This window comes from Prionailurus viverrinus, unplaced genomic scaffold, assembly GCF_022837055.1.
Source record: "Prionailurus viverrinus isolate Anna unplaced genomic scaffold, UM_Priviv_1.0 scaffold_40, whole genome shotgun sequence".
Taxonomy (NCBI): domain Eukaryota; kingdom Metazoa; phylum Chordata; class Mammalia; order Carnivora; family Felidae; genus Prionailurus; species Prionailurus viverrinus.
The window spans coordinates 1,056,541-1,080,771 of NW_025927608.1; the positions used below are offsets into that span (position 1 = coordinate 1,056,541).

Genomic DNA, 24,231 nt, shown 5'->3' on the forward strand with positions numbered 1-24,231 from the left:
CGCGGGGCTCGAACTCACGGACCGCGAGATCGTGACCTGGCTGAAGTCGGATGCTTAACCGACTGCGCCACCCAGGCGCCCTCGCAAATACTTTTACAAAGGAAAACACGTGCATGAAAGATTCTGACGTTGAAACATTATGAGAATATGATGTACAACTCTATACCTGATGAAATTAAGAGATAAATTACCAACATTAACTGGAGTAGGAAATGAATATACTATCAGCAGTGGAAGAAATGCCAAAAAAGTTGTTTTAAAAAATCACTCCCTTCCCAAACGGCCAGAGTTGGATTGGGTTAGGGTAAATTCCTTCAAATCTGTGTTATTTAAACCAGTCGGGGTCACGGAGAAAAAGGGCAGATGAGCATGCTCCCAGGCAGTCCTGAAGTAGCCCAGGACAAAGGGGACCCCGACGCCAGTCCCTGCCCCCAGCTGCCTTTGCCTCAGTGGGTGGAGCCTACTGTTGAGTGGGGTTCAACCCGCCGCGTAGACAGATCACCTTGCTATATTATTCTGATCCTGCTATGTTACTTGTCTGTGGCCGTAGGCCAGTGAAGCCTACGGCACTTACCTAAGTCATACTAAGTAATCCTTGGGATGGCCACCTTTATCTCCCGCACTAAGTTCGTTTTCTCCCGTATCAGAGAAAGGATGCTTCTGCTCACTCCTGTCCACACCCTCTAAGGGAAAGCGAGGAAACATTACCCACTAATCCTCACTGGCATGATGCCAGGGATAAATAAAGGAGTCGAGAGCTAATGGCAAAGGACTTTTTCCGGAGAAGCGCAGGACGCCCGCAGCGAACGCCAGGGCACAGCAGGTATAAACCAGGAGGGTCCTGGGCACACCATGGCTCTTGGTCATCCCAGGTGGGGCCTGTTGAGGGTTCAGAGAAGAGGAGCTCCTTTTTCTTAGGTGGAGCCTGGAGGGGGAAGATGTCTGTTTCATTCAGTGCTAAGCATGGCTGAGAGTTTGCACGTCTTGGGAGCCCCCGGGGGTCCTTTGGAGGCAGGGCTCAGCTCAGATGCCGGCCTGTTGGGGGGCAGCTCAGGCGCAAGAACCCACAGGACGCTCCAGGCCGCAGACTGGGCCTCAGCTGTGCAAAATGACGCTCAGTAACCGACGACACAACTGGTAGGAATCACGGAGGGGGATGGGTCCCGCGTGCGCTGCACTCCCGAGGGAGGGTACGGAGCGCGCTGTTCACAGCTCCCTGGAGACAGGCGCTCTTCTGCAGTTGACAGTGGGCTTGGCGCTCCGTAGACGCGAGCACCACATTTATTAGCAAATTACCCCAGTGTTGCCCCCCTGTTGGCCAGAGTCATGTGGGCGGACTGCACCCAGGGCACCGCGCGGGGAAAGAAGAGACAGCCCCGCCGCCCTCCTGCCGCAGGTCCGCCGTCTGGTCGCATTTCTGTCCCCCTAAGCTGACCTGGGAGCGTCCCTACCCAAATTGCGCCTGAGGGAGGCGATGTTGCCCGCGAGCAAAAGCAGGCTTCGCACCAAGTCCCAAAAGCGCGGAGAGGTGAACCCTCTCCCCGCACCCGTGGCCGCGGTACAGCCTCCACCCCGAAAGAGGCCCCGCGTGGGCCTGCCCCCCACGCACCCGGGAGCTCCGCACGCCCAGCCCCCCAGCCCCGGGCCCCGCTTCCCGGTGGCTCGGCCCCCGGGTCTCCACGCAACAATGAGGCGTGGGCGGCCCCGGCGGCCTCATTTGCATACCGCCTCGGCTCGGCCAATGGGCTGCGCAGGGGCTTTGGAACGCCGTGTTGCCATCTGCGTGCGCGCGTGTGTGCGAGTGTGACAGCGGCGGCGGCCGTGGCCCTGGCCGTGGGAGGCGGGCCCGGCGGAGCCCAGCCGCGCGGGGACCGGCCCCGGCGCCCGCTCCCTCAGCGCGTCGCGGCCGCGCTGACCGGACGAGCCCGGAGACCGCCCCCACCCCCGGCCCCGGCTCCGGCCGGGCGCAGTCGCGATGTCGGTGGCGGGGCTGAAGAAGCAGTTCCACAAAGCCAGCCAGGTAGGGAGGCACGGGGGAGGGCGGGAGCGGGGGGAACCCGGGGCTGCGGTCCCCCGAGGCTTCGGGGCTTCTGTTGGGAGCGCGGACGTGCAGTGGGGGCCGCCTGCTCCCCCCGCCGCCCCCCCCCGCGGCCCCCCGGCTGTCACTCGGAGGGCTTCCGGGGACCGGGGCAGCAGAGGTGGCGGGCCGAAGGGGCTCGCGCGCGGGAGAGGAGGCGTCCGGAGGCCTGCGCGCTGCGCTCGGCGCCGCCCCCCCCCCCCCCCCCGACCCGCGCTGGGCCGGGGCGCCCGGGCACCGCCGGTCGCCTACCTGGAGGTTGGGAGTCCCCCGGGGTGCGTCCTGCAGCCTCGCGGTGGGTCCGGCGATACTGGGCCCCGCGCGCTCCTGGAGGTGGACCCCGGCGGACCGCGCCGCGCTCCGGGGCTCCCCATGGCGGTGCCTCGCCCGCGCGCCGTCCTGGCGGCGCCCGCCCGGCTCCTGCCCCCGGAGAGCGGCGGTCTGGCGCGGAGACGCGGGCAGGCGCGTAAACAAACAGCGTGAGACGCACCTCCGCGCGCAGAGCGCGGCAGACAGCGCGGCGGGGGCGTCCGGGAAAGCTTCCCGGAGGAGGAGACGCGTGGTTTGCGAATTAAGCACGAGCAGGAATTGTGGTTGGGGGTGGGTGTGGGAGGGGAGGGGGAAGGGCGCTCTGAGCCGAGGAGACAGGGAAACAAGAAAACAAGCGGTGGGGGTTGGCGGGGAGGCACGAAATTGCTGTGTGTGCGTGCGTGCGTGTGTGTGTTGACAAGCACATTTGAATTCCAAGATTGCGGTCCCCTCCGGCCCCGAGAGAGCTCAGATCGTAGAACCTGTCCCCCACCTGCAGCCCTGGGTCTGTTGCTCTGTCCCTCCGTCCCCTCCAGGCCCCCAGTTTGGCAAGCACCAAGGTAGGCACATTTCATTCACGACCCACATTTATGAGGAGATCTCATCCTGCTCCTCCCACAGATTGACAAGCAGCTGAAATTAGAGCGTTCTCTCCTTCTAGCCTCAGTCCCAGGCTGAGGGCACTGCTGTCCCCTCACACCCCTCCCATGAAGAAACTGGGCGATGCGCTAATTCTGGTCGGGGACACTGGGTGAACAGTGGTGCTGTTCAGGGGGATAAGGAGCCCTAGGGGAGGGGTCAGCTGGGTGACTGGGGAGATGGTGTATTCCTCGCTGGCCATGGGCCCTTTGAGGGGTCTGTGTGACGTTGAGATGTCACTGGCCTGGGGGCAAGTGCATGTCCTGATCTGGGGCTCAGGGCATGAAGTCAAGATTGGAACTAGACTTTTGGGGTTGTAAGCCCTAAATGAACATGGAAACATGGAAGTACAAGAAAGTCAGTGCAGGATGAGCTAACTATAGACTCTAGGGAGCAGCCACATTTAGGGACAGTGTTTAACAGTGGCCACTCAATAAATATTTATTGAATAAAGGAAACTTTTGGGGTGGAGGAACACAGGAAGGAAAGAGCTGGTGGAAGGCAGGAGGGAGAAGAATGTCATGGAAACCGGCGGGGGGGGGGGTGCATTTAAAGGCAGGAGCTTTCAACAGGTGCTGCTGTGAGCTAAGAGCTAAAGCAAGCTCTCAGCCTAGGCAGCGGGAAGGCTGGGTGCTCCTGTGGGCAGACCAAGGCCAGAGTAGTCTCAGGCTGTGCCTCCTTCACTGCCTTCCTTAGCTCTGGCAAGGAACTGGCCTCCTTTTTTGAAGATTTTCATTTATATGGTATGAACTTCATAGGAGCGCATCTCAGAGATGATGGAGACATAAGCCCTAGGATGATTCAAGTTGGTTTTGGGTTTTTTTTTTTTTTAAGTTTATTTATTTATTTTGAAAGAGAGAGAGAGGGAGGGAGGGAGGAGCAGAGAGGGAGAGAGAGCATTCCAAGCAGGCTCTGCACTGTCAGTGCAGAGCCTGATGCAGGGCTCGATCTCACCAACCATGAGATCATGACCTGAGCCGAAATCAAGAGTCGGACGCTTAAACTGACTGAGCCGCTCAGGTGTCCCTCAAGTTGGTTTCTGACCACTAGCCAGAGTGAATGGTTGAAATCTTAGCAAGTTATTGGCATTGGAGAAATGTCATGCTAGTGATGAGGTCGTTTAGTTTCACCCCCTGTAAGCAGTCCATTAATAAAATGAGAGTGGGTCTAATTTAGGCTTTCTTTTTTTTTTTTTTGGCATGAACTGAGATCTTTTGTGCATTTATCTGAAAAGAAAGGCATCACAGATTCTCTGTGTGCTTTATAAAAACCACATTTTGTGGTCAGCGTGCCCAGTAGATACATTTTTAGCTGTTCTAGAAGTCTTTCTAAGAAATCTTGCAATGGGACAGATTTCATGGAGAAATTACACTGGGTTTAATATAAGACGGAGCACGACATTAAAACATGCCAGACATTCATCTCAGGCAGCGTCGTAACAGCAGGTTTTAATTCATGTAGAACATTCCCAGGGCAGGGGAAAGGAGTCCCAGATGATGTCAGTGGCTTGATAATTCCCAGGGGTCCAGGCCTTACTCTGCCACTGACCAGCTCTGTGACCTTGGGAACGTGACTTAACCCATCTAAACCTTCGTTTTGTCTGTACCTTGGATTAGAGGATTTGGAAGCTATGTCTCTTTTCTAAAATTGATGGCGGTTTTGATTGCGCAGCTCTGTGACTATTCCAAAACCATGCGATTGCATACTTCCAACGAGTGACGTGTATGGTATGTGAATTGCATCTCAATAAATACCTCCCAGTTATGAAGTTCTTTTTTTTTTTTTCCACGTTTTTATTTATTTTTGGGACAGAGAGAGACAGAGCATGAACGGGGGAGGGGCAGAGAGAGAGGGAGACACAGAATCGGAAACAGGCTGCAGGCTCTGAGCCATCAGCCCAGAGCCTGATGTGGGGCTCGAACTCACGGACCGCGAGATCGCGACCTGGCCGAAGTCGGACGCTTAACCGACTGCGCCACCCAGGCGCCCCCAGTTATGAAGTTCTTAATTCACGTAAAGTATGTCAGAGAAAGATGATAAAGTGGATATTTTACAAGTAAGAGAAGAAGGACCGTGGTGAATGGAGATGATTTTACTCAACAACAGGCAAGGTAAAATAACACATAGCCTCCTGATGAACTGATTCTTCCTTCTCGGTGCCTCACCTATCTCCGGGGGAGAAAACTTCCCCTCATTTTAGGATTAAGAACTGTAAACCCCAGGGATTATGCATCATTTTGGCAACACATGGAGACCAACAGGGAAGAAGGAGAAATAAATGGCAAGAGTTCCAGTCGAGTTGATCACAAAATGTAGTTAATTGTTTTCTTCAGCACTTGGGACTTAGAACCCAAGTGTCCCTAGTTCAGAATTAAATGCATTTCTCCTCTTGGAAGGATTTTTTAATTTGCCCTTCTGGTAGGGGTAGAGACTGAGTTATTAGAGAAAAATACAAATTGCTTAGAGATGGCCTTATGGTTTCTTATTAAGCATGGTGCCTGATTAATAAAAATGCAACTTAGAGTCCTTGCATTAGTGTTACCGCTGATTGACTTGTATCAATTATGTTTATTTCATGGTAGTTTTCCTGACAGTGGTTATTGTTTGTGCAGGATGCTCAGGCCTCACCTGTACTTCCTCTGGCCCAGACGCTGCGCGAATAGCCGTGTTCTTTCTCTTTCTGGACTTCAGAAGACTTGTTCCTCATCCAAGGAAAGTCTAGAGAGCAGGTTTTTTTTTTTTTTTTTAATGTTTATTTAATTTGGGGGGGAGGGGCAGAGAGAAAGGGAGACACAGAATCGGAAGCAGGCTCCAGACTCTGAGCTGTCAGCACAGAGCCGGATGCGGGGCTTGAACTCCGGATCATGAGATCATGACCTGAGCCCAAGTTGGACGCTTAACCAGCTGAGCCACCCAGATGCCCCCTAGAGAGCAGTTTCTCATTCCTCTTTTGCTGCTTCTCTCCTCAGATTAACCTTATAGTGATGACCCTGGATGGTGGTGAATTTACTTCTTCTTGCCCTTGTGTGGTGGTGCCCTTTAACCTTTGTCCTGTGACCCAGCGACAAGAGGGAATGTGTGGATGCAACACAGTGTTTTGGGGGTAACTCCCCCCTTTCTCTTTTAATGCATTAACCAGAAAAATGATGAGTGGTCATAAGGGGCCTAGACATTTTTCGTTTGACAACTAACTGCACATATTGGCCATTTATGGGTAAACCCTTCAGAGAAGGATAGTCTTTGTAAATTATGAGAATCTCCAGGGAGGCAATGAATGTCTCTTGTTTCACTGTCTCATTAGAGAGAGAGATAAAAATGCACTTTACAAAATCCATAATGATTTATTTTTTTCTCTTAGATGCATCAGAAAATATATTGAGCTAAAACATTCTTGCTCCTTTCCACATAGACCGCTTGATAAATTCATCTACAAATTTTTGCAGTTTTGTTTTTTTTTTTAAGTCAGGGTGCTAGAATAGATGTCCAAGCCAAATTGATTTTGATTTTTTTTAGACAATGTAATCCAAACATTTCTTACCTCTGGTGACTTTTTTCCCTTTAAGATAAACGTAATTTAGGATCTTACTTGGAATTTGGTTTAAAAAGGCACTTGCAAGCAGGGATCTATTTTGGCTGTTTTTTTCAGATTAATTTTTTAGCTTTATAAACAAATTGAATGTAAATTACATTTCTCAAAGTTAAGTGTGTGTGTTTTGGTGGCGGGGGGGGGGATCTTGTGTATTTGGGGGAACTGTTATTGGCATATTTTATTTTTTATTTTTTTTAGTGTTTTTATTTATTTTTGAGACAGAGAGAGACAGAGCATGAGCAGGGGAGGGGCAGAGAGAGAGGGAGACACAGAATCCGAAGCAGGCTCCAGGCTCCGAGCTATCAGCACAGAGCCTGATGTGGGCTTGAACTCACGAACCGTGAGATCGTGACCTGAGCCGAAGCTGGGTGCTCAACCGACTGAGCCACCCAGGCGCCCCCTTGGCATACTTTACCCAGGAAATAAAACTGCTGGTAAATAAACACTACTCCATTTGGCTAAATAATAGACAAATGTATCCTGGAGATTCTACATCAACAAAACATGGACAGTTGGATTTTGTTTTTCAGTAGAAACCCAGGAAAGTGTTGAGTTGGGGGAAGGGTCTGGGGGAAGCACTGGGGATGGCATTAGGGAGGTTTTATTGCAATTCTAACCATTCTACTTCTGTGAAACTTGCCTTCCCATGCAATTCCCAGGGTCTTCCCCACGTGTTTTTATCACCGCTCCATCGGCAGTGACCTTCCCGGGCCCGGTGTTGTTCCTTCCGGCTTTCTTTCTAGTCCATCAGATGGCAGCGCCTTGCCCCCTGGCCCTGGGTAAATCTTTCTCGACCGCTGATGCTCTCTTTGCCTGCTCAGAGCATTTGTCCCTGGCAGAAGCTGTTGTTGCTCCCGGCTGGATGATTTTCCTCTGGCCTCATCTTCCAGTCTCCACTGCTATTCTCATCCCCCTCTGGACATGCCCGAGGGCCCCAGGGCTCTGGCTGGGGCACCTCTCCTTTTCTTCAGCCTCCACTCTGCCAATGTGTCTTATCCAGTCCCTCAGATATATAGGCAATCTATATGCCGATCACTCTGTAAATTGCATTCTCGTCCGGATGCTCCTTCTGAATACAGACTCCTGGCAAACTCACACGTCTCACCACCTACATCACCTCCCCCTCCTTGCATATTTAAAAGGCTGTCGAGCTTAAGATATCCGCACTTGAACCCTTAATTTTCTCCACCCCAACTTGTTCTGCTGGCGGTCTCTCTCTCAGTAAACCACGCCAGTGCGTGTGTGCTCAGCTGCTCCAGTAGAACAAAAGGCAAACTGAGAGTCCTCTTTGATTATTTTTTCTTTCCCCCCTTGGAAAGGAAGTTCATCAGAAAGTCCTTTCTCTTGGTTCTGTGTTCAGAATATACCCTAGTCCATTCATCTTTCTCGTATCTCCGCTGCCACTCTCCCCTCCTGGTCCTGGCCCTGGCCTCCAGCCTTCCCGGCTGGAGCCTCCCGCCCAGCTCCCAGACCTTTATTCCTACCGGCTGCAATCCTACCCACCGTGGTCAGGATGCTCTTTTTAAATTGTGTCTCACACCATATCATTCTGCTTCTTGCAAATCTTTAGTCCTTCAGTGGCTTCCAGTTGCATTTAGAATAAAACCCAGACTTCCTCCTCTGGCCTGTGAAGCCACACACATCACCTGGCCTCCCGCTTCCTTCTCCTGCCGACGCTCAGACGCGCTGACCTCTCCGTTCCCTTAATGCGCTGAGGTTCTTCTGATCTTGGTGCTTCTGTGGGGTAGCTGTTTCCTCAACCTGGCATGCCTTTCCTTTTGTCTTTGCAAGGCATCTCCTTGTCACTGAGATCACAGCACAGATTACCGGTCTGCCTCATCACATGATTCTTCCCTGACCACCTGATTCAAATAGGTAATATACCTTTCCTATCACATCACCTGGGTTTGTTGTTGTTGTTTTAAAAACACGCATTACAAATATTTTAATGTTTTGACAGTTGAATTCAGTATGATTGGTTTTCATTATAATCCCGTTTATTTTTCAACTTTTTATTTTGAGATGGTTACATGTTTATAAGCAGTCATGAGAAATAATGCCCGTGTACCTTTACAGGTTTGTTTCCTCCCTAGGTGACATTTTGCAAAACTGTAGCACAGATTATAAGCAAGCTACTTACCCTGATACAGTCAGGCTGCAGAACAGATCTGTCACTTTGAAGATGATGGCCAGGGGCGCCTGGGTGGCGCAGTCGGTTGGGCGTCCGACTTCAGCCAGGTCACGATCTCGCGGTCCGTGAGTTCGAGCCCCGCGTCGGGCTCTGGGCTGATGGCTCAGAGCCTGGAGCCTGTTTCTGATTCTGTGTCTCCCTCTCTCTCTGCCCCTCCCCCGTTCATGCTCTGTCTCTCTCTGTCCCAAAAATAAATAAACGTTGAAGATGATGGCCAAACCCACTTCCCTCCTCATCTCGCTCCCCTTAATCCCCGGCAACCATTAATTTCTTCTCCTTACTTTAAATTTTGTCATTTTGGAGGTGAAATAAATGGAACCATGTGGTCTGTAACCTTTCAGGATTGGGTTTTATGTCAGCATAATTCTGTAATCTGGATTACATTAATTGACTTTTGAAAACTGAACCAACTCTGCATCCTTGGAATAAAATGCACCTGGTCATTGTGTGTATTTCTTTTTCATACATAGAATACATTTAGAGGAATACAAGAATTTATTTGCTCATATTTTGTCATGGAATTTTTGGGTCTGTATTCATGAGGGATATTGGTATTTTGGTATTTTTTGGTACTGTGTATATATATATACATACATATATATATATATATATATTTTTTTTTTTTTTTAATTAAGTAGGCCCTATGCCCAAGGTGGGGCTCGAACCCATGACCATGAGATCAAGAGTTGCATGCTATACTGAGCCAGCCGGGAGCCCCTGTCTGTGTAGTTTTGTATCAGGCACTGGCTTAATAAAGTTCCTGAATTGGCAAGTATTCTCTCCTATTCTGTTGTCTAGAGGAGACTGTGTAGAATCGGTGTTAATGTTTTTTTAGACTTTTGGTAGAATTTTCTAGTGAAACCATCTGGGATTAGAAATTTCTTATTTGGGGGTTTATTAGTTTGTGTTTTTCAAGGAGTTGGTCTGTTTTATTTAGGTTATCAGTTTTATGTGTGGAGAGTCAGTGTTCTTGTATTTTAATGTTTATTTTTGAGAGAGAGAGAGAGAGAGAGCGAGCATGAGCAGGGGAGGGGAAGAGAGAGAGGGAGACACAGAATCTGAAGCAGGTTCCAGTCTCGGAGGCATCAGCACAGAGCCTGACGCGGGGCCGGAACTCAGGAACCATGAGGTCATGACCGGAGCCGAAGTCAAGAGGTTTAACGGACCGAGCCACCTGGGCGCCCCTCCCGTATTATAATTTTGATGTCTGAAGGGTCCCTAGTAATACTAACATTGGTAGTATCTTCTCTCTTTTTCTACCAGAAGTTTGTCAGTTTTATTGATCTCTTCAAAGAACCAGGTCTTTGTTTTGTTTTCTCCATTGTTTGGCTGTTCTCCATTTCGTTGATTTTGACTTTTTATTTCCTTCCTCTGCTTGCTTTGGCTTATTTTGTTATTTATTTTATTTTTCTGTGTTCTTGAGGGAAATCGAGTCATTGATTTTGAGATTTTCCCTCTTTTCTAACATGCATCGGTGCTCCACATTTCCCCCTCGGCACGGCGTTAGCTGTATCTCACTAGCTTTGGCATGTTGTATTTTAACTTTCATGCAATTCAGCGTACTTTAAGTTTACTTTTTATTTCTTTTGAGAGAGAGAGAGATAGAGAGCAAGTGGGGGAGGGCCAGAGAGAGACGGAGAGAGAGAGAATCCCAAGGTGATAGCACAGAGCCTGACACGGGGCTTGAACTCGACGGAACCGTGAGATCATGACCTGAGCTGAAATCAAGAGTTGGATGCTTAGCTGACTGAGCCATCCAGGCGCCCCAGTTCAGTATACTTTTTGATTTCCCTTGAGACCTTCCCTTCAATCCGTTGGTTATTTAGAATCGCGCTTTTTAGTTCCTAAGTGCTTGGCATTTTCCTGTTGCATTCCTGTTCTTGATTCCCAGTTTGATTCCATTGTCATTAGAGAATGCACTCTGGGATTTCAACTTTTAAAAATTTGTTGAGGTTTATTTTCTGGCCCAGGATATGGTCCCTCTTAGTGTATGTTCTGTGGGCACTTGAAAATGACATGTATCTGCTCTTGTTGGGTGGAGTATTCTAAATATTGATTAGATCCCCTTGGTCAATAGTGTTGAGTTCTTCTATATCCTTATTGATTTTCTTTCAAGTTCTACTAATTGTTGAGAGAAGTCTCCTTGCACAGAAGTGTAGATTTGTCTTTTTCCTCTTTCACTGCCATCGGTTTTTGCTTTGTATAATTTGCATCTCCACTATTTGATATGTACACATTTAGGGTTGCTGTGCCTTCTGGGTGGATTTACCCTTTTAAATTGATTGTCACTATAAAATGCCCCTCTCTGTCTCTGGTAATATTCTTTGCCCTGAAGTTTCTTTTATCCGCTGTTAATGTAGCCATTTCTGCTTTCTTTTGATTAATGTTTGCATGATACAATTTTTTTCCATCCTTTTACTTTCAACCTGCCTATACTGCAATATTTGAAATGTTTCTTGCAGACACCATATAATTAGGCCATGCTTTTTTTTTTTTAATGTTCATTTATTTTTGAGAGAGAGAGACAGAGCACCAGCAGGGGAGGGGCAGAGAGAGTGGGAGACACAGACTCTGAACCAGGGCCATGCTTTTTAATCCCGTCTTCCAGTCTGTCTTTTAATTGGTGTATTTAGACCATTTACATTTAATGTAATTATTTATATGTTAGGGCTAACGGATACCATTTAATTGTTTTGTTTTTTTGTTTGTTCTGTCTTTTATTTCTTGACCTTTTCCCCCCCTGCCTTCCTTTGTGTTACTTGAAGATTTTTAGAATTTCATTCTGATTTATATACAGTTGACCCTTGAATAATGCTGGGGTTAGGGGTATCCTCACAGTTGAAAATCTGCATATACGTTTTGACTCCCCTAAAACTCAATTACCGATAGCTTGCTGTTTACCAGAAGCCTTACCAATAACATAAGTCGATTAACGTATAATTTGTATGTTACATGTATTATACACTGGAGTTTTACAAATAAAATAAGCTAGAGAAAAAAATGTGATGAAGAAAATCATGAAGAAGAGAAAATACGTTTATAGTACTGTATTTGTATTCACTGAAAAAAAATGTGTACAGGTAGGGGAGAGAGGTACACAGTGGTAGCAGGGACAGGTGCGATCCCAGGATGCTGGTCTTTCACAGCTTAGTGGCCTCAGCTAGGCAGTTGCAGCCCTGGGTGGCCCCTGTGCTGCATCATAGGGCTGGGGGTACAATACAGGAGTCCCATCTGCCTGGAGGTGTACCACTGGCTTGTGGCCACTGGCGGCTATGGGCATGCGCGAATGTGCCAGCCTGGGGAAGGTGACATGGCTGGTGGGAGTGGTCTGCACCTGATGGGGAGGGGCTGAGGTGTGTGGCTTCCCCGGTACAGCCCTGGAGCCCAAGTGTGTGCAGAACTCTGGTGGCAGGAAGGCCAGGGAACCTTCTGGACCCAATCACCCCCTCAGCACACCAGGGGACCTGTAGCCATGCCCGGTTCTAGATCCACAGGGGAGCTGTTAATGGCCTCCACCAGGTCCCCCTACACTTAGGGCAGCAGGACCGACCTCTGCTCAGTCTCTTTGTTTAGGTCCCATAGAGAGTGGGGTGGACAGTTCTCCGTAAACGTTCTGTGGCTTTTGCCGTCAACCCTTAAAAAAATCTGCATGTAAGTAGACCCCTTGCCGTTCAAGCCCGTGTTGTTCAAGAGTCAACTTTATAGTGTGTTTGAGTGTATCTCTTTGTATGGCGTTTTCAGTGGCTGCTCCTGGTATCATATTCTATCGACATAATTTATCACAGTCTCCTGGTGTCATCATTTTACCAGTTTTAGTGAAACGTAGACTTAGCTCCCTTTATGTCCCATGATCCTCCTCCATTTGTAATATAATTGTGTTAAATGTTTCCTCTGTGTTGACTGTTTCCTGTGTATGTTTGGACGCACATCAGTGTCCTGTGATTATGATTTAATTGTTGTGATGTAATGAGCATCAGTGATTGCTTTAATCGTCAGTTGTAATTTAGAAAACTCAAGAGGAGGAGCCTATTTACTCATATTTTTGCTTACTATGTTCTTCCCTCCTCCGTGATGTTCTAGGGTTACTTTTATCATTTCCTTTCTGTTTCGAGAAATTCCTGTAGCCATTCTTTTAGGATAGGTCTGCTGGCAACAAATTCTCTTAGTTTTTATTCATCTGAGGATGTCTTGATTTCCCCTTCATTCCTGAAGAATATTCCTCTGGTTATAGGATTCCTGGTTGACAGCTCCTTTTTGTGTCCAGCACTGAAAATTGTGCCACTTTCTTCTGACCTCTGGGATTTTTGATGAGAAATCTACAATTTGAATGTTTTTTTCTTCTATACATTAGGTGTCATCTCTTTCTCAATGCTTTTAGAATTCTTTCTCTTGTGGTTTTTAGAAGTTTGACCATGCTGTGTCTTAGAGTGGGTTTCTTTTGCTTTATCCTGCTTGGGGTTCGGTGAGCTTCTTGAATCTGTAGGTTTATGTCTTTTGCCAAATTTGGAAGTTTTCAGCCCTTATTTCTTCTAGTATGTGTGTGTTTTGTTTGTTTTGTTTGGTTTTCAGCTCTGCCCTCTTTCCTCTCTCCTTTTGGGATTCTGATGACATGAATGTTAGATCTTTTGTGATAGCCCCACCTGCCCCTGAGCTCTATTCTACCTCCCTCCACCCCTCCCCCCCCATTTATTTCCTCTCTTTTGTTCAGATTGGGTAATTTCTGTTCTACCTTACAGGTCACTGATCATCTTTCCCCTCACTCTGTGGTTGAGTTGAGGGTTGAATCTTTTTATTTTGGTCATTGTGTTTTTCAGTTCTACAATTTCTGTTTTGTTCTTCATCTGTTTCTTTGCTAAAACCATTTATTTTGAGAGAGACAGAGATGTCGTGAGTGGGGGAGGGGCAGATAGAGAGGGAGGGAGAGAATCTCAAGCAGGCTCCGTGCTGCTGGCACAGAGCCCGACCTGAGGCTTGAACTCACCAAACTGCAAGGCCAGGACCTGAGCTGAAGTCCAGTCGGGACACTTAACTGACTGAGCCACCCAGGCGCCCCTGCTGGAGCTTTCAATTTCTTTGCTGAGACTTTCCGTTTTTTCATTAGTTTCAAGCACTGTCTTAATTGCTTATTGGCTCTTTTAATACCTTTCTCACATAATTTTGATTGTTCTGTCATCTTGGTGGTGACATCTATCGATCGTCTTTTCTTACTCCGTTTGAAATCTTATTGGTTCTTGGCACAATGGTGATTGTTTTACATTGAAACCTGTGCATTTTAAGTACTATTTTATGCGCCTAGGTCTTATTTAAATTGTCTTTTGCTACTGGCTTTCTTTTCCACTGCTCCGGCAGGGGAAGATGGCGGCACTGCCTTGGTACCTCCAAGTGGGGGTGGATACCCTGGTTCCCCACTCAAACTCTTGATACTCAGTGTGAGGGCTCCTCCTTCCTGTTGAGCAGGAGTTGGAGTTCTGGCTCCCCACGGGGCCTCTCACTGTCACCTTCCTGGCTGGGACAGGTAGAAGGGCCTTGTGACTGCTCCCCAAGTGGCCTGAGCTAATGCCGTGAGAGTGGGTGGCCTCATTACCACTGGACGGTGGTGAAAGTCCTAACTCTCTACGGGTCTCCCAGCAGGGAGGGATGGGGCACCTCATTACCCCTTGGGGAAGTCGAGGCTCCCTTCATAGTCTACTGACACCAAAGGTGAGAGCAAAGTGGGAGCTGTTACTCCCTGGTGGAGATGAACGTCCCAGCTCTCTACTTGGTCGTATCTGGCATGACCCCAGAGTTAAGGATGGGGTGAGGGTTTGGTCACCTCATTACAGCCTGGCAAAGGTCGAGGCTTCCCACTCACCCTATACTGGTGTGGATGTTGCCAGGGTCCTGGTTCTTTCTGTGTGTTTGGAGTAGAGCTAGAATAGCACGGTTATTATCTAAACATTTTTTAAATGTTTATTTATTTATTTATTTTTGAGAGAGAGAAAGACAGAGTGGGAGCAGGGGAGGGGCAGAGAGAGAGAGAGAGAGAGAGAGGGAGACACAGAATCCGAAGCAGGCTCCAGGCTCCGAGCCGTCAGCACAGAGCCCGACGCGGGGCTCGAACTCACAGACCGTCGGACGCTCAACCGACTGAGCCACCCAGCCTCCCCAAGAACCAGATTTTGTATAAAATGTCCTACTTTTAAAATCTTGGCAATTTAAAAATTTAAAAAGCCGTGCAGGTCAAAAGGAAAATCACGTGTGTTGAATTAATTTGGTCTATTGCCAAACGGTTGGCAACTTTTCCTTAAAGGTCTTAGACCAGCGTATGTTGCTTGAAGGTTTCCTCTACAGGTCGGCTTTTTTCTCGTTTGACTGGGAGATGGGGTGATTCCTGGTTGCCCGTGCCGTTGCCGGGACTTGCTTAGGAGCTAAACGTGGTTTCTGTCAAGGCAGCTCTTGGCTTTTTGTCTGGGGATGTTCCTGGAAAGTTCGTTGGAAGGCGTATTGGGTGGAGCTGAACTCAGCATTTGCCCGTGTGCTGTCGTGTCAGGCTCTCCAAAGGAGCTTGGCTGGCATAGTGTGGGGACTGTGGAATGATCAGGTGCAAGGGCAGAGAGCTGTCGGGTCGTGGTACAGATTTGACAGTGCTGAGTGGGCAGGGTGGCAGAAGGCAGGCTCTGCAACGAGTGGGCAGCCTCACGCGGCTGTGCAAACGCTGGCAAGAGATGAGGAGGAGCCAGTGCCTTGCTTGGAGTGACCTATTTAGGAATATTTTGAGAAGAGGATGCGAGAGAAGGTAGTTTCTAGAACGTTCTAAGGCAGATAAGACCCCTTGTGTGGTGTCCTCGTTGAGCATTAGCGTGTCGTACGTAAAAGTCGTGTATCTCAGAACAGTGGTTCATACATGTTTTGTGACTCATAAAATTTGTTTTTAAAAAAGTTAACCAGCTGGGGCACCCGGGTGGCTCAGCCGGTTGAGCGTCCGACTTCGGCTCAGGTCGTGATCTCACAGCTTGTGAGTTCGAGCCCCACGTCCGGGCTCTGTGCTGACAGCTCAGAGCCTGGAGCCTGCTTTGCATTCTCTGTCTCCCTCTCTCTTTGCCCTGCTCAACGCTGTCTCTCTCTGTCTCTCAAAAAATAAAACGTGAAAAAAAAAATTTAAAAAAGTTAACCAACAGCCTTGAACTTTATCCATCCTTGGATCCCAACTATTCAGATTGATAACTTAGACCAAATGCTTTTTCCAAGTCTAAAACACACGATCATGTCTCATTAAGGGCTAATTTCTCAACATGATGGAATGACGTCTGGGCCATGAGTGATGTTGTGCAGTTAGCATAGAAGACATTTTGGACGGTAAGTAGCATATAAAAGCCCATAGTTTTGGGCATAAATAGCGAGGGTTTGGGCCCTTGGAAGCTCAAGAGCCAAGAATTCACTTCTTTTATTTCTCTTGCTTTTCAGCAGTGGCATCCTGTCCTGGGGACGGCGGGGGGTAGACCCAGCTTTGGGGACAGTGTGGGGAGACCCAGCTTTGCTCTGCCGGCGTAGTAGCGGGAGTGTGTGTGATTAGGAAAATAAAGGAATTTCTCTTTTCTTGCCTTTTTCCCCCTTGATGGCCATTGTTCAATCAAGCATATTAATTGTGCCTTTCATTCAACTACATGCTACAGCATTTGGGGGCTCACCTTCCAGGGCAGAGTCTATGTTGATGTTGGTGGAAAAGCTTGGACGTGCAGAGGCCGGGTGTGTGTGTGTGGGGGGGGGGTTCTGCCCTTGAGTAGCGGTTGTGCCAAGATGAAGGAGCTTCTGGCCCCCCCAGCCTGGGAACCCCGTGAGGGGCGTGGGCCAGAGGGCAGCTAGCAGGGAGCCCCCAAAGAGGGTGGGATTTGGGGGCAGAGGGAACGGGTTTCCCCTGTTTGCCCGGAAGTGTGACTTCAGGGGAGAGTAACTTAACTCCCCTGGGGGGTTGAAGCCCTCATCCCTGGAAGGGAATAATGAGACCCTCTCTCAGAGTCTGTTTATTGAGCGATTTTTGTTTGCACGGACTTTAGGTAGGTACTCGACACACATACATAAGGTTCACAGCAACCTGTTCGAGTGGTTGCTAGTTTCACCATGTTAACCAATGAGAAAAGATGAACATCCTCTCCAGCGCGCCTGGACCTCCTTCCTCCCTGCGTCCCCACGTCTGCCCCGGGGTCTCGTCCGCCTGCCTACCGGATGAGTGAGGAGCCCAGAGAGGCGGAGGCGTGTTCTCAGGCCCACAGAGCTGTCTCATCTCTGAGCAGGGGCTTGAACTCAGCACCTATGAAGGCCTCCGCGGGTGCTGCTTCTCTCCGTGTAAGGAATACGATCTCTTAAGAATGGATGAATTAATGCGCAGGCCCGATAAACGCGTTCTTCTGTGGGATAGGGAGAAAAGGTTTGCAGTATTTTTGTTTGCCGTCATAATTTTTTTGTTTATTAAAAAAAACCTTTTTAATATTTGTTTTTGAGAGAGAGAGACACAGAATGTGAGCAGGTTAGGGGCAGAGAGAGAGGGAGACACAGAATCCAAAGCAGGCTCCAGGCTCTGAGCTGTCAGCACAGAGCCCGACGTGGGGCTTGAACCCATGAACCGTGAGATCATGACCTGAGCCGAAGTCAGATGCTTAACTGACTGAGCCACCCAGGTGCCCCTGCCGTCATAATTTTTAAAGTAACAGGTTAAGGGGCTCCTGGGTGGCTCAGTTGTTTGAGCATCCCACTCTTGATTTCGGCTCAGGTCATGATCTCGCGGTTCATGAGATCGAGCCCCACATTGGGCTTTGTGCTGATAGTGCTGAGCCTGCTTGGGATTCTCTCTCTCTCTGTGTCTGTCTCTGTCTCTCTCGAATAACTAAACTAAACTAAAATAATGGGTTAAGTGAAAAATCGAATCATTTATATGCATTTTATTGTCTGTAGCAAGGTTCCCAGGAGCTACGTAAGGAGCGTGTAGGGCATATTCAGTGAGCGAGCGGTACGACAGGGCGTCCGTGAACCTGCTGCTTTGGCTGATGGCTGTTGTTTCCCACTTACCTGCACATGCCTGGGAGGTGTGGTCTACGTGTGTGTTTTCCTTGCCTCTTTTCTTCTTGTTCCTTGGGTGTTCCTGGCTTCGAAGCTGGCATCCATCAACCCCCTCCACCCTACCCTGACCGCACACACACACACACGCACACACACACAGTGATTATAGACCCGCAGAAAACGCCATCCGTCTCTTCTCTGTTACTTCCGTCTGGAACATTCCACTCCCATCTTTGTAGCCTGCATACCTTCACCTGGCCCGGCTTCCTCATACTCTTCTTTCGTCTCCAGAGCTCTTGCTTGCCTTTACGCTCCCCGAGCCCCGAGGCACGCTGCTCTGCTCCATAATGCCATGTTTATTGTGTTGAAAGTATTTTGGTTACTTGTTGGGCCCCCGTTCTAGATACTGTAAACTGCTCTCACACAGAATTCTTCGGAGGTGCTGGCTGAGTGAATAAATGATTACTTATGTTGCATTCTTTTTCCACGAGTTCGAGCTCACAACTTTTCCAGAAATCTGAGGTTTCTAGATTCCCGAGAGCTGGATAACGGAGGTGTTGTACCAAACCAGAACACCCTTGTATTGTATTACTTTTGTGTTGACCTCTGGCCATCTACTTTGTTTGGAGTTTTGGCTTTTATAAATTAGGAGTCGGGATTTCTAAAAATCTTACCTTCGTATCCAGGAAAAACGATTTGCAATCGACCAATCTAGCATCGCATGAGTATTATTGTAATGCTCATTGAGACTGGCTTTTCTTTGCAGAGGGGCTGGGTGCTGGGCACAGTATTTTTAGAGGCAGGATCTCACTTCATCGCTACTGTAACTCTGTCAAAAAGGTACTTTTGTTATCTCCCTTTTACACAGGAAGGAATGAAGGCTGGGCAAGTTTAAATAAAACTTGTTCAAGGTCACGCAGCTGGAAAGTGGTCCTTGCGGGCACTCAAGGTCAGGCCCGTGTGATTCCAAGACAGGACAGTATTTGTCACCATCATATGAGATAAATCCATTGGTGTCCTCCACCCTCTTCCTCGTGATTTTTAATATCTGCGTAAATTCAAGCTGTTGTCTTCATCCTTCATTTGAAATAGATGCTGTCTCTTTAGACCCTGTGGGCTCAGTACAGCCCATCACCTATTTTTTTGGACAGATTATGAACTAAGAATGCTTTTTATATTTTTGTCACAGCCGAAGAAAATAAAAAGCAAAACAGTATTCTGCGACCCACGATAATTACATGCAGTCCGGACTTCAGTGCCCACAAATAAAGTTTTATTGGCACACGGCCACCCTCCTTGCATGCGTGTTGCCTGTGATCACTTTTGCCCTCTCATGGCAGGGTGGGATAGTTGTGACTAGTGACAGCCCGCAGCAGAGAGCCTGAATTATTACTGTCTGGCCCTTTGCAGCAAAAGCTTGCCAACCTTGGCTCCGAACCGTTAAGTCTGGGGAATGTGCGTCTGCTGGTATGCATGTTTCTGAACACCTGGCCAGAGCATTAAAAACATTGTGTCCGCATCTGCAGTCGGGCTGTGCATCTGCAATGGGGCTGTGCGGGGGTTTTTTTGGTTGTTTTTTTTTTTTTTTGGAAGCTCTCCAAGCACTTAGCAATTCCGATTCATTCCCGCGACCTGGGAAGGGGCTTCGCTCTGGAAATATATACTTACTGTGTGATTCAGGAGGCTCCCGGACCCAGAAGTCACCTGTGCTAATGCCTCCCCTGGTGTCGCGCACCTCTCCCCAAAGTTGACGGCGCTGGAGAAGAATGACCACAGTATACCGGGACGGGGAAGCAGGGACCTCAACGTGTCTTCTGGTTACGGGTTGTTTGGCATTTTGTCGTGCAGCTCGTTGCGATTCCTCATACAGGGAGACTACGCTTGCTCCCCTGGCCGGGCTCCCTCCACTGCTATCATTTCCTTCTTGTTTTAATTATTCCGACTTTCTTTTGCTCCTCCTCTGGTTCGTTTTGAAAGAGACCCAATTTGCTTTTCTTGCTCTCTCCTGACTTCTCGGGCTCAAAAATGATTCTCGAGAGGGATGTCATTTCCATGTTTCTCTTTCTTCTCTAGCACGACTTTGATTAAACGTGTGTATTTTAATGGGTGAGCTGTGTTCTAAGGGAGTCGAACGCTGTATCTCCTCGCAGGGACCGTGGCCAGTCTTTGCCTCAGCTAACCTCGGTTGCTTTGTACAATAGCAGTGGAATGTTCTGGCTTCCGTTGCAGCAAGAGTGGATCATGTATGTTCCATAGGCTTTTCAGAAACCTCATGCAGAAATTATGTGAACCAGATGGTACCCTTTTGAGTTGCCAGACATGCATATTTTAAAGAAATAGGGTGTATTTATTCTCCTTGGGAGACTTGGTGGGGGGGTTCTTCGGAGATGGAAGTCAGCTAAAATTGCCATAATTGAAGAATTTTTGGAGCTTGTCATCAAAACGAGGAGTGTAGTAATATCAGGAGGCCAGCACAGATTGTTAGGAAACAAATATTATTGGATTTATTTAATTTACTTCTCAGAACGAAAGCCCCGTAGACTTAGATAAAAAAGGAGGGTTAATCCATGATGTTTTTTCTTTGAGAAGACAAATGATTTGCTCACTTTGAGCTCTTAGGGGGCTTTTGTGGGGGGGGCCCTGAGAGTAGGGGGTAGGAGGTGGGTTAGACTGTCCGGGTCCAGAGGGTAAGCGGGGAGGAAGGGCCAAGGCATTTAACTGCAAGCTAACGGGGCAGGGTGAGGAGAGGTCGCTCTGAGACAAGACTTGGGAGAACTTGCAGGTTATGGAAGGGGCAGAGCTGATGGGAGGCCCGCCGGGGGTTTCCCTGTGAGCTGGCAGGAGAGGCAGATCAACCGGAGCCCCCCCCCCCCCCCGAGCCCTGACTCTGAGCAGGGACCGCAGGGGGGGAAGCCGCATCCCTCTGCACACGGTATGAAGAGCTATGAAGAGCGTAGTGGCCCAGCCAGCGAGGGAGAGCACAGCCTCCCTGGCTCTCTGCACCAGCACCTGCTGGGGAAATGTTTCCTGGTGCCTCGGTCTTCTTGCCTGTAAAAGGCAGGTGATACTTGGTAGGGCCGATGTGTGTGTGAAGCTTACATTGTATCTGTTGTCATTCTAACTGGTAGGCTGTGGTGAGGCCCAGTCATTACTTATCTAAAGTACTTTGCATACAATACACGGTTCAATGGGAGGTGATTTTCTGATAATGATCACTGGGGCGGGGAGTTGTATAACCTATTGGTGACGAATTTGGGTTCAGAGTCAGGGAGGCCTGCTGGGCGTTCCAGCTCAGCCAGTTAGTAGCTGTCCCACCTTAGACCAGTCACTTCCCTTCCGCAAGCCTCAGTCTCCCTCTCTGTACAATGGGGTGAATAGCAGCTCCGGCCGGGAGGACTTGCTTAGAGGTGACCTAGTGACCTAGTGCACGTGGAGCGATGAGCACAGGGCTCGTACGCGATACACATGCCATGACACCAGCTGTGCGCTTTCTCTGCTGGCCTCTTGCCTGGGACCGAAAACCAAACTCCGCTCCTTCAAGCGAAGTTTGCCCAAGAGTCACCCTCGCAAGCTCCTTATCCCCCGCGAGAACCCTCTTCTGGGTTCTTGGGGAGCAGAAGACCTCCTTGGGTGACGACTCGGGGCTCTCCGCTCCTCCCAAGCCCTCCACGATGCCACAGGTTTCATACTGCGTGTATTGAGTCCCGCACTCACCAGTTTATGATTTAAGGGCTAGGTGCATACTTTTGGGGTCTTTCAAAGGTGAGCACATTTGAGATCGACACTGAAGGAGCACTCCCTGTTGCTTCATTTAAATCGTAGGCAGTGTAGCCTGATGGTTAGAGTATTTGGGGGGGGGGTGTTGGGGTAGTATATCGCTGGACTGTGTCTGTGGTTTCTCTTGGTTTGGAGGTCCCCAAAGGCAGACCTTGAGACCAACATTTCTGGAGAGGTCGTGTTTTTTTTTTTTTTTTTTTTGGTTGTTGTTGGTTTTGAGGTGATCCCAGGAAAGCCAGCGGGAGAGTGGGGAGGAGAGACCACGGGGATAAATGGCTTCCAGTAGGAAGCCACCAAGTTAGTTGCCTGTGAGGGCGCCTGGGCTCGGTCCTGCTGGGGAGGAGACTCCCAGAGACGGCGTGGAAGCCACCGGAGAGGTACCCAGCCAGAGGGAGGAGGCTGGGGGCCTCGATCCCCGACCTGCCCTGGCCACCATTGGCCGAGGGCTGCACGTGGGAGCATTGCCAGTTTGCCCGCCACGTGGGCTGATGCCGTTCACGTAGCTGGGAGAAAGCCCAACGAAAGCCAGCCGAAAAGTTGCAGGTGCTTAGGGGCGCCTGGGTGGCTTGGTCAGTTACGCGACCAACTCTTGGTTTCGGCTCAGGTCACGATCTCGCGGTTCCTGAGATCGAGCCCCGCATTGGGCTCTGTGCTGACAGTGTGGAGAGCCTGCTTGGGATTTTCTCTCTCTCCCTCTGTCTCTCTCTGCCCCTCCCCCGTTCACACTGTCTGTATTTCTCTCAAAGTAAACATTTTTTAAAAAGTTAAAAAAAATTCAGGTGCCTGCAGCAAACAGTCTGGAGCATCTAGAAGCGAGTCCTGGGACCGTGGGCAGGGCGCGCATGGCACAGCCCTCTGCCTGGGAGGCGGAATGTGCCTCTCCCAGCATCTGATCTTGGGTATGCTGTTGATTGTGCCTTGGTTTTTTCATCTGTGAAATGGGAGGTGGTAACAGTACCTCCTTCCTAGACTTGTGAAGAGAACTGATTGAATGGATATGTTCAAGGCGCTTGGTAGAATGCTTGCCATATAGTAATTGCTAATGAAATATTAGCTTGTATTATCGCATGATTTTTCTCCAGGTTTCTCTGGGTTGTTCGTCGGTGTAATTAAATTGGCCACGTTCACTGTGATGTAAGATGAACATCCTCTGAGGGAAAATTAATTTTTAGCTGCTTCCTTGGACATCTAAATAATTTCTCCAATTTTTATTTTAACACTATTGTAACACCAGTGAAAAAAATGTAAGGTTAAAAAAAAAAGCCTCTTTAATCCCATCACCCTTACGCTCCCATTTTTATCTTTCTGTTTCTCTGGAGTTTGTCAATATAAATCCACATATCTACACCATTGTAGCAATTAGGGACCCACTCCGTTTTTATCACTGATCTAATACTGAAATAACAACCATGTATTGGGCATACATTCCAGGCTTTATCTCATCAAGTTATAGCAACTCTATAAAGATGCCACCGCCCCCGTTTGACAGATGGGAAAACTGAGGCACACAGAGCTTATGCAGCTTTTTTCAAAACACACAGTTGGCACTTTGTGGGGCCCCTCATGTTGCGTGAAATAGAACCTACATTAGAAGTGTGTATTTGGGGCACCTGGGTGGCTCAGTTGGTTAAGTGTCTGACCCTTGATTTGACCTCGGGTTATGTCCCACAGTTCATGGGATTGAGCCCCACATTGGGCTCTGTGCTGGCAGCATGGAGCCTGCTTGGGATTTTCTCTCTCTCTCTAATAAATTTTTTTTTTTAATGTTTATTTATTTTTGAGACAGGGAGAGACAGAGCATGAACGGGGGAGGGTCAGAGAGAGAGAGGGAGACACAGAATCTGAAACAGGCTCCGGGCTCTGAGCTGTCAGCCCAGAGCCCGACGCGGGGCTCGAACTCACGGACCGCGAGATCATGACCTGAGCCGAAGTTGGACGCTTAACCGACTGAGCCACCCAGGCGCCCCTCAAATAAATATTAAAATAAAAAAGAAGAGATAGTCACTAGGGCATACTGCCTTTTGTGGTGCCTGTTTATTTGCTTGTTCTGTGTGGATTAAGGGAACGAATTCCTACCACAGAGAGTTGAAACACACTGAAATGACCTTTCAACAGCTGACTTTGCCCCTGACCGAGGCGACATGACACTAGGACGTTAGGTGGGCATTGGATTTCCAGTAACTGGTCCGTGTTGCCCCACTCAGGTGGAGCTGTATTTTGACCACCTTTGATATAGTTCATTTGAGAAATGGCTTAATTTGTTGAGTTCCATTCAACCAGGCAAGCATATTTTCTAAGAACAGAAATCTCAGGCTGGAAAAAGGGAACAGTGCAACATTTTTCTTGAATCACACATTTGAAAGAGCACAATAGTGCATTCTGACGGCAGAACTTCATATCCTAGAGCTGTGTGCTGGAAGGTTCTGGGAGACTCGGGTTGATCGTTTTTTTTTCTGAAGGAAATAACCTCCTTCGACTCTTGCAGAGAAATCTGTGGTTTGAAATATGCGCAAGGAAAGAAAGCTGTCCTTGCCAAATCTGTCTGGCAGGAGTGGTGCTCTCAGAGTTGCTGTTTTCTACATGAGACCATCTGTCTGAGAGACAACACTTGCCCTT

General features: G+C 48.7%; 1 protein-coding gene across 5 annotated transcripts in view; it reads left to right on the forward strand.

The window, feature by feature from the left end:
* The first annotated feature begins 1,813 nt into the window (after positions 1–1,813).
* Positions 1,814–24,231, forward strand: part of SH3GL3 (SH3 domain containing GRB2 like 3, endophilin A3) — a 135,046-nt gene continuing 112,628 nt past the window's right edge. For 2 of the 5 annotated variants that reach the window (XM_047846685.1, XM_047846686.1), the window contains exon 1: positions 1,814–2,020. In XM_047846685.1, the coding sequence (XP_047702641.1) occupies positions 1,976–2,020 (45 nt within the window). In that variant the 5' untranslated portion in view covers positions 1,814–1,975. Of the gene's footprint in view, positions 2,021–8,426; positions 8,490–24,231 lie in introns of those variants that run through there. The other 3 variants (XM_047846690.1, XM_047846694.1, XM_047846687.1) reach the window with 3 other exon arrangements.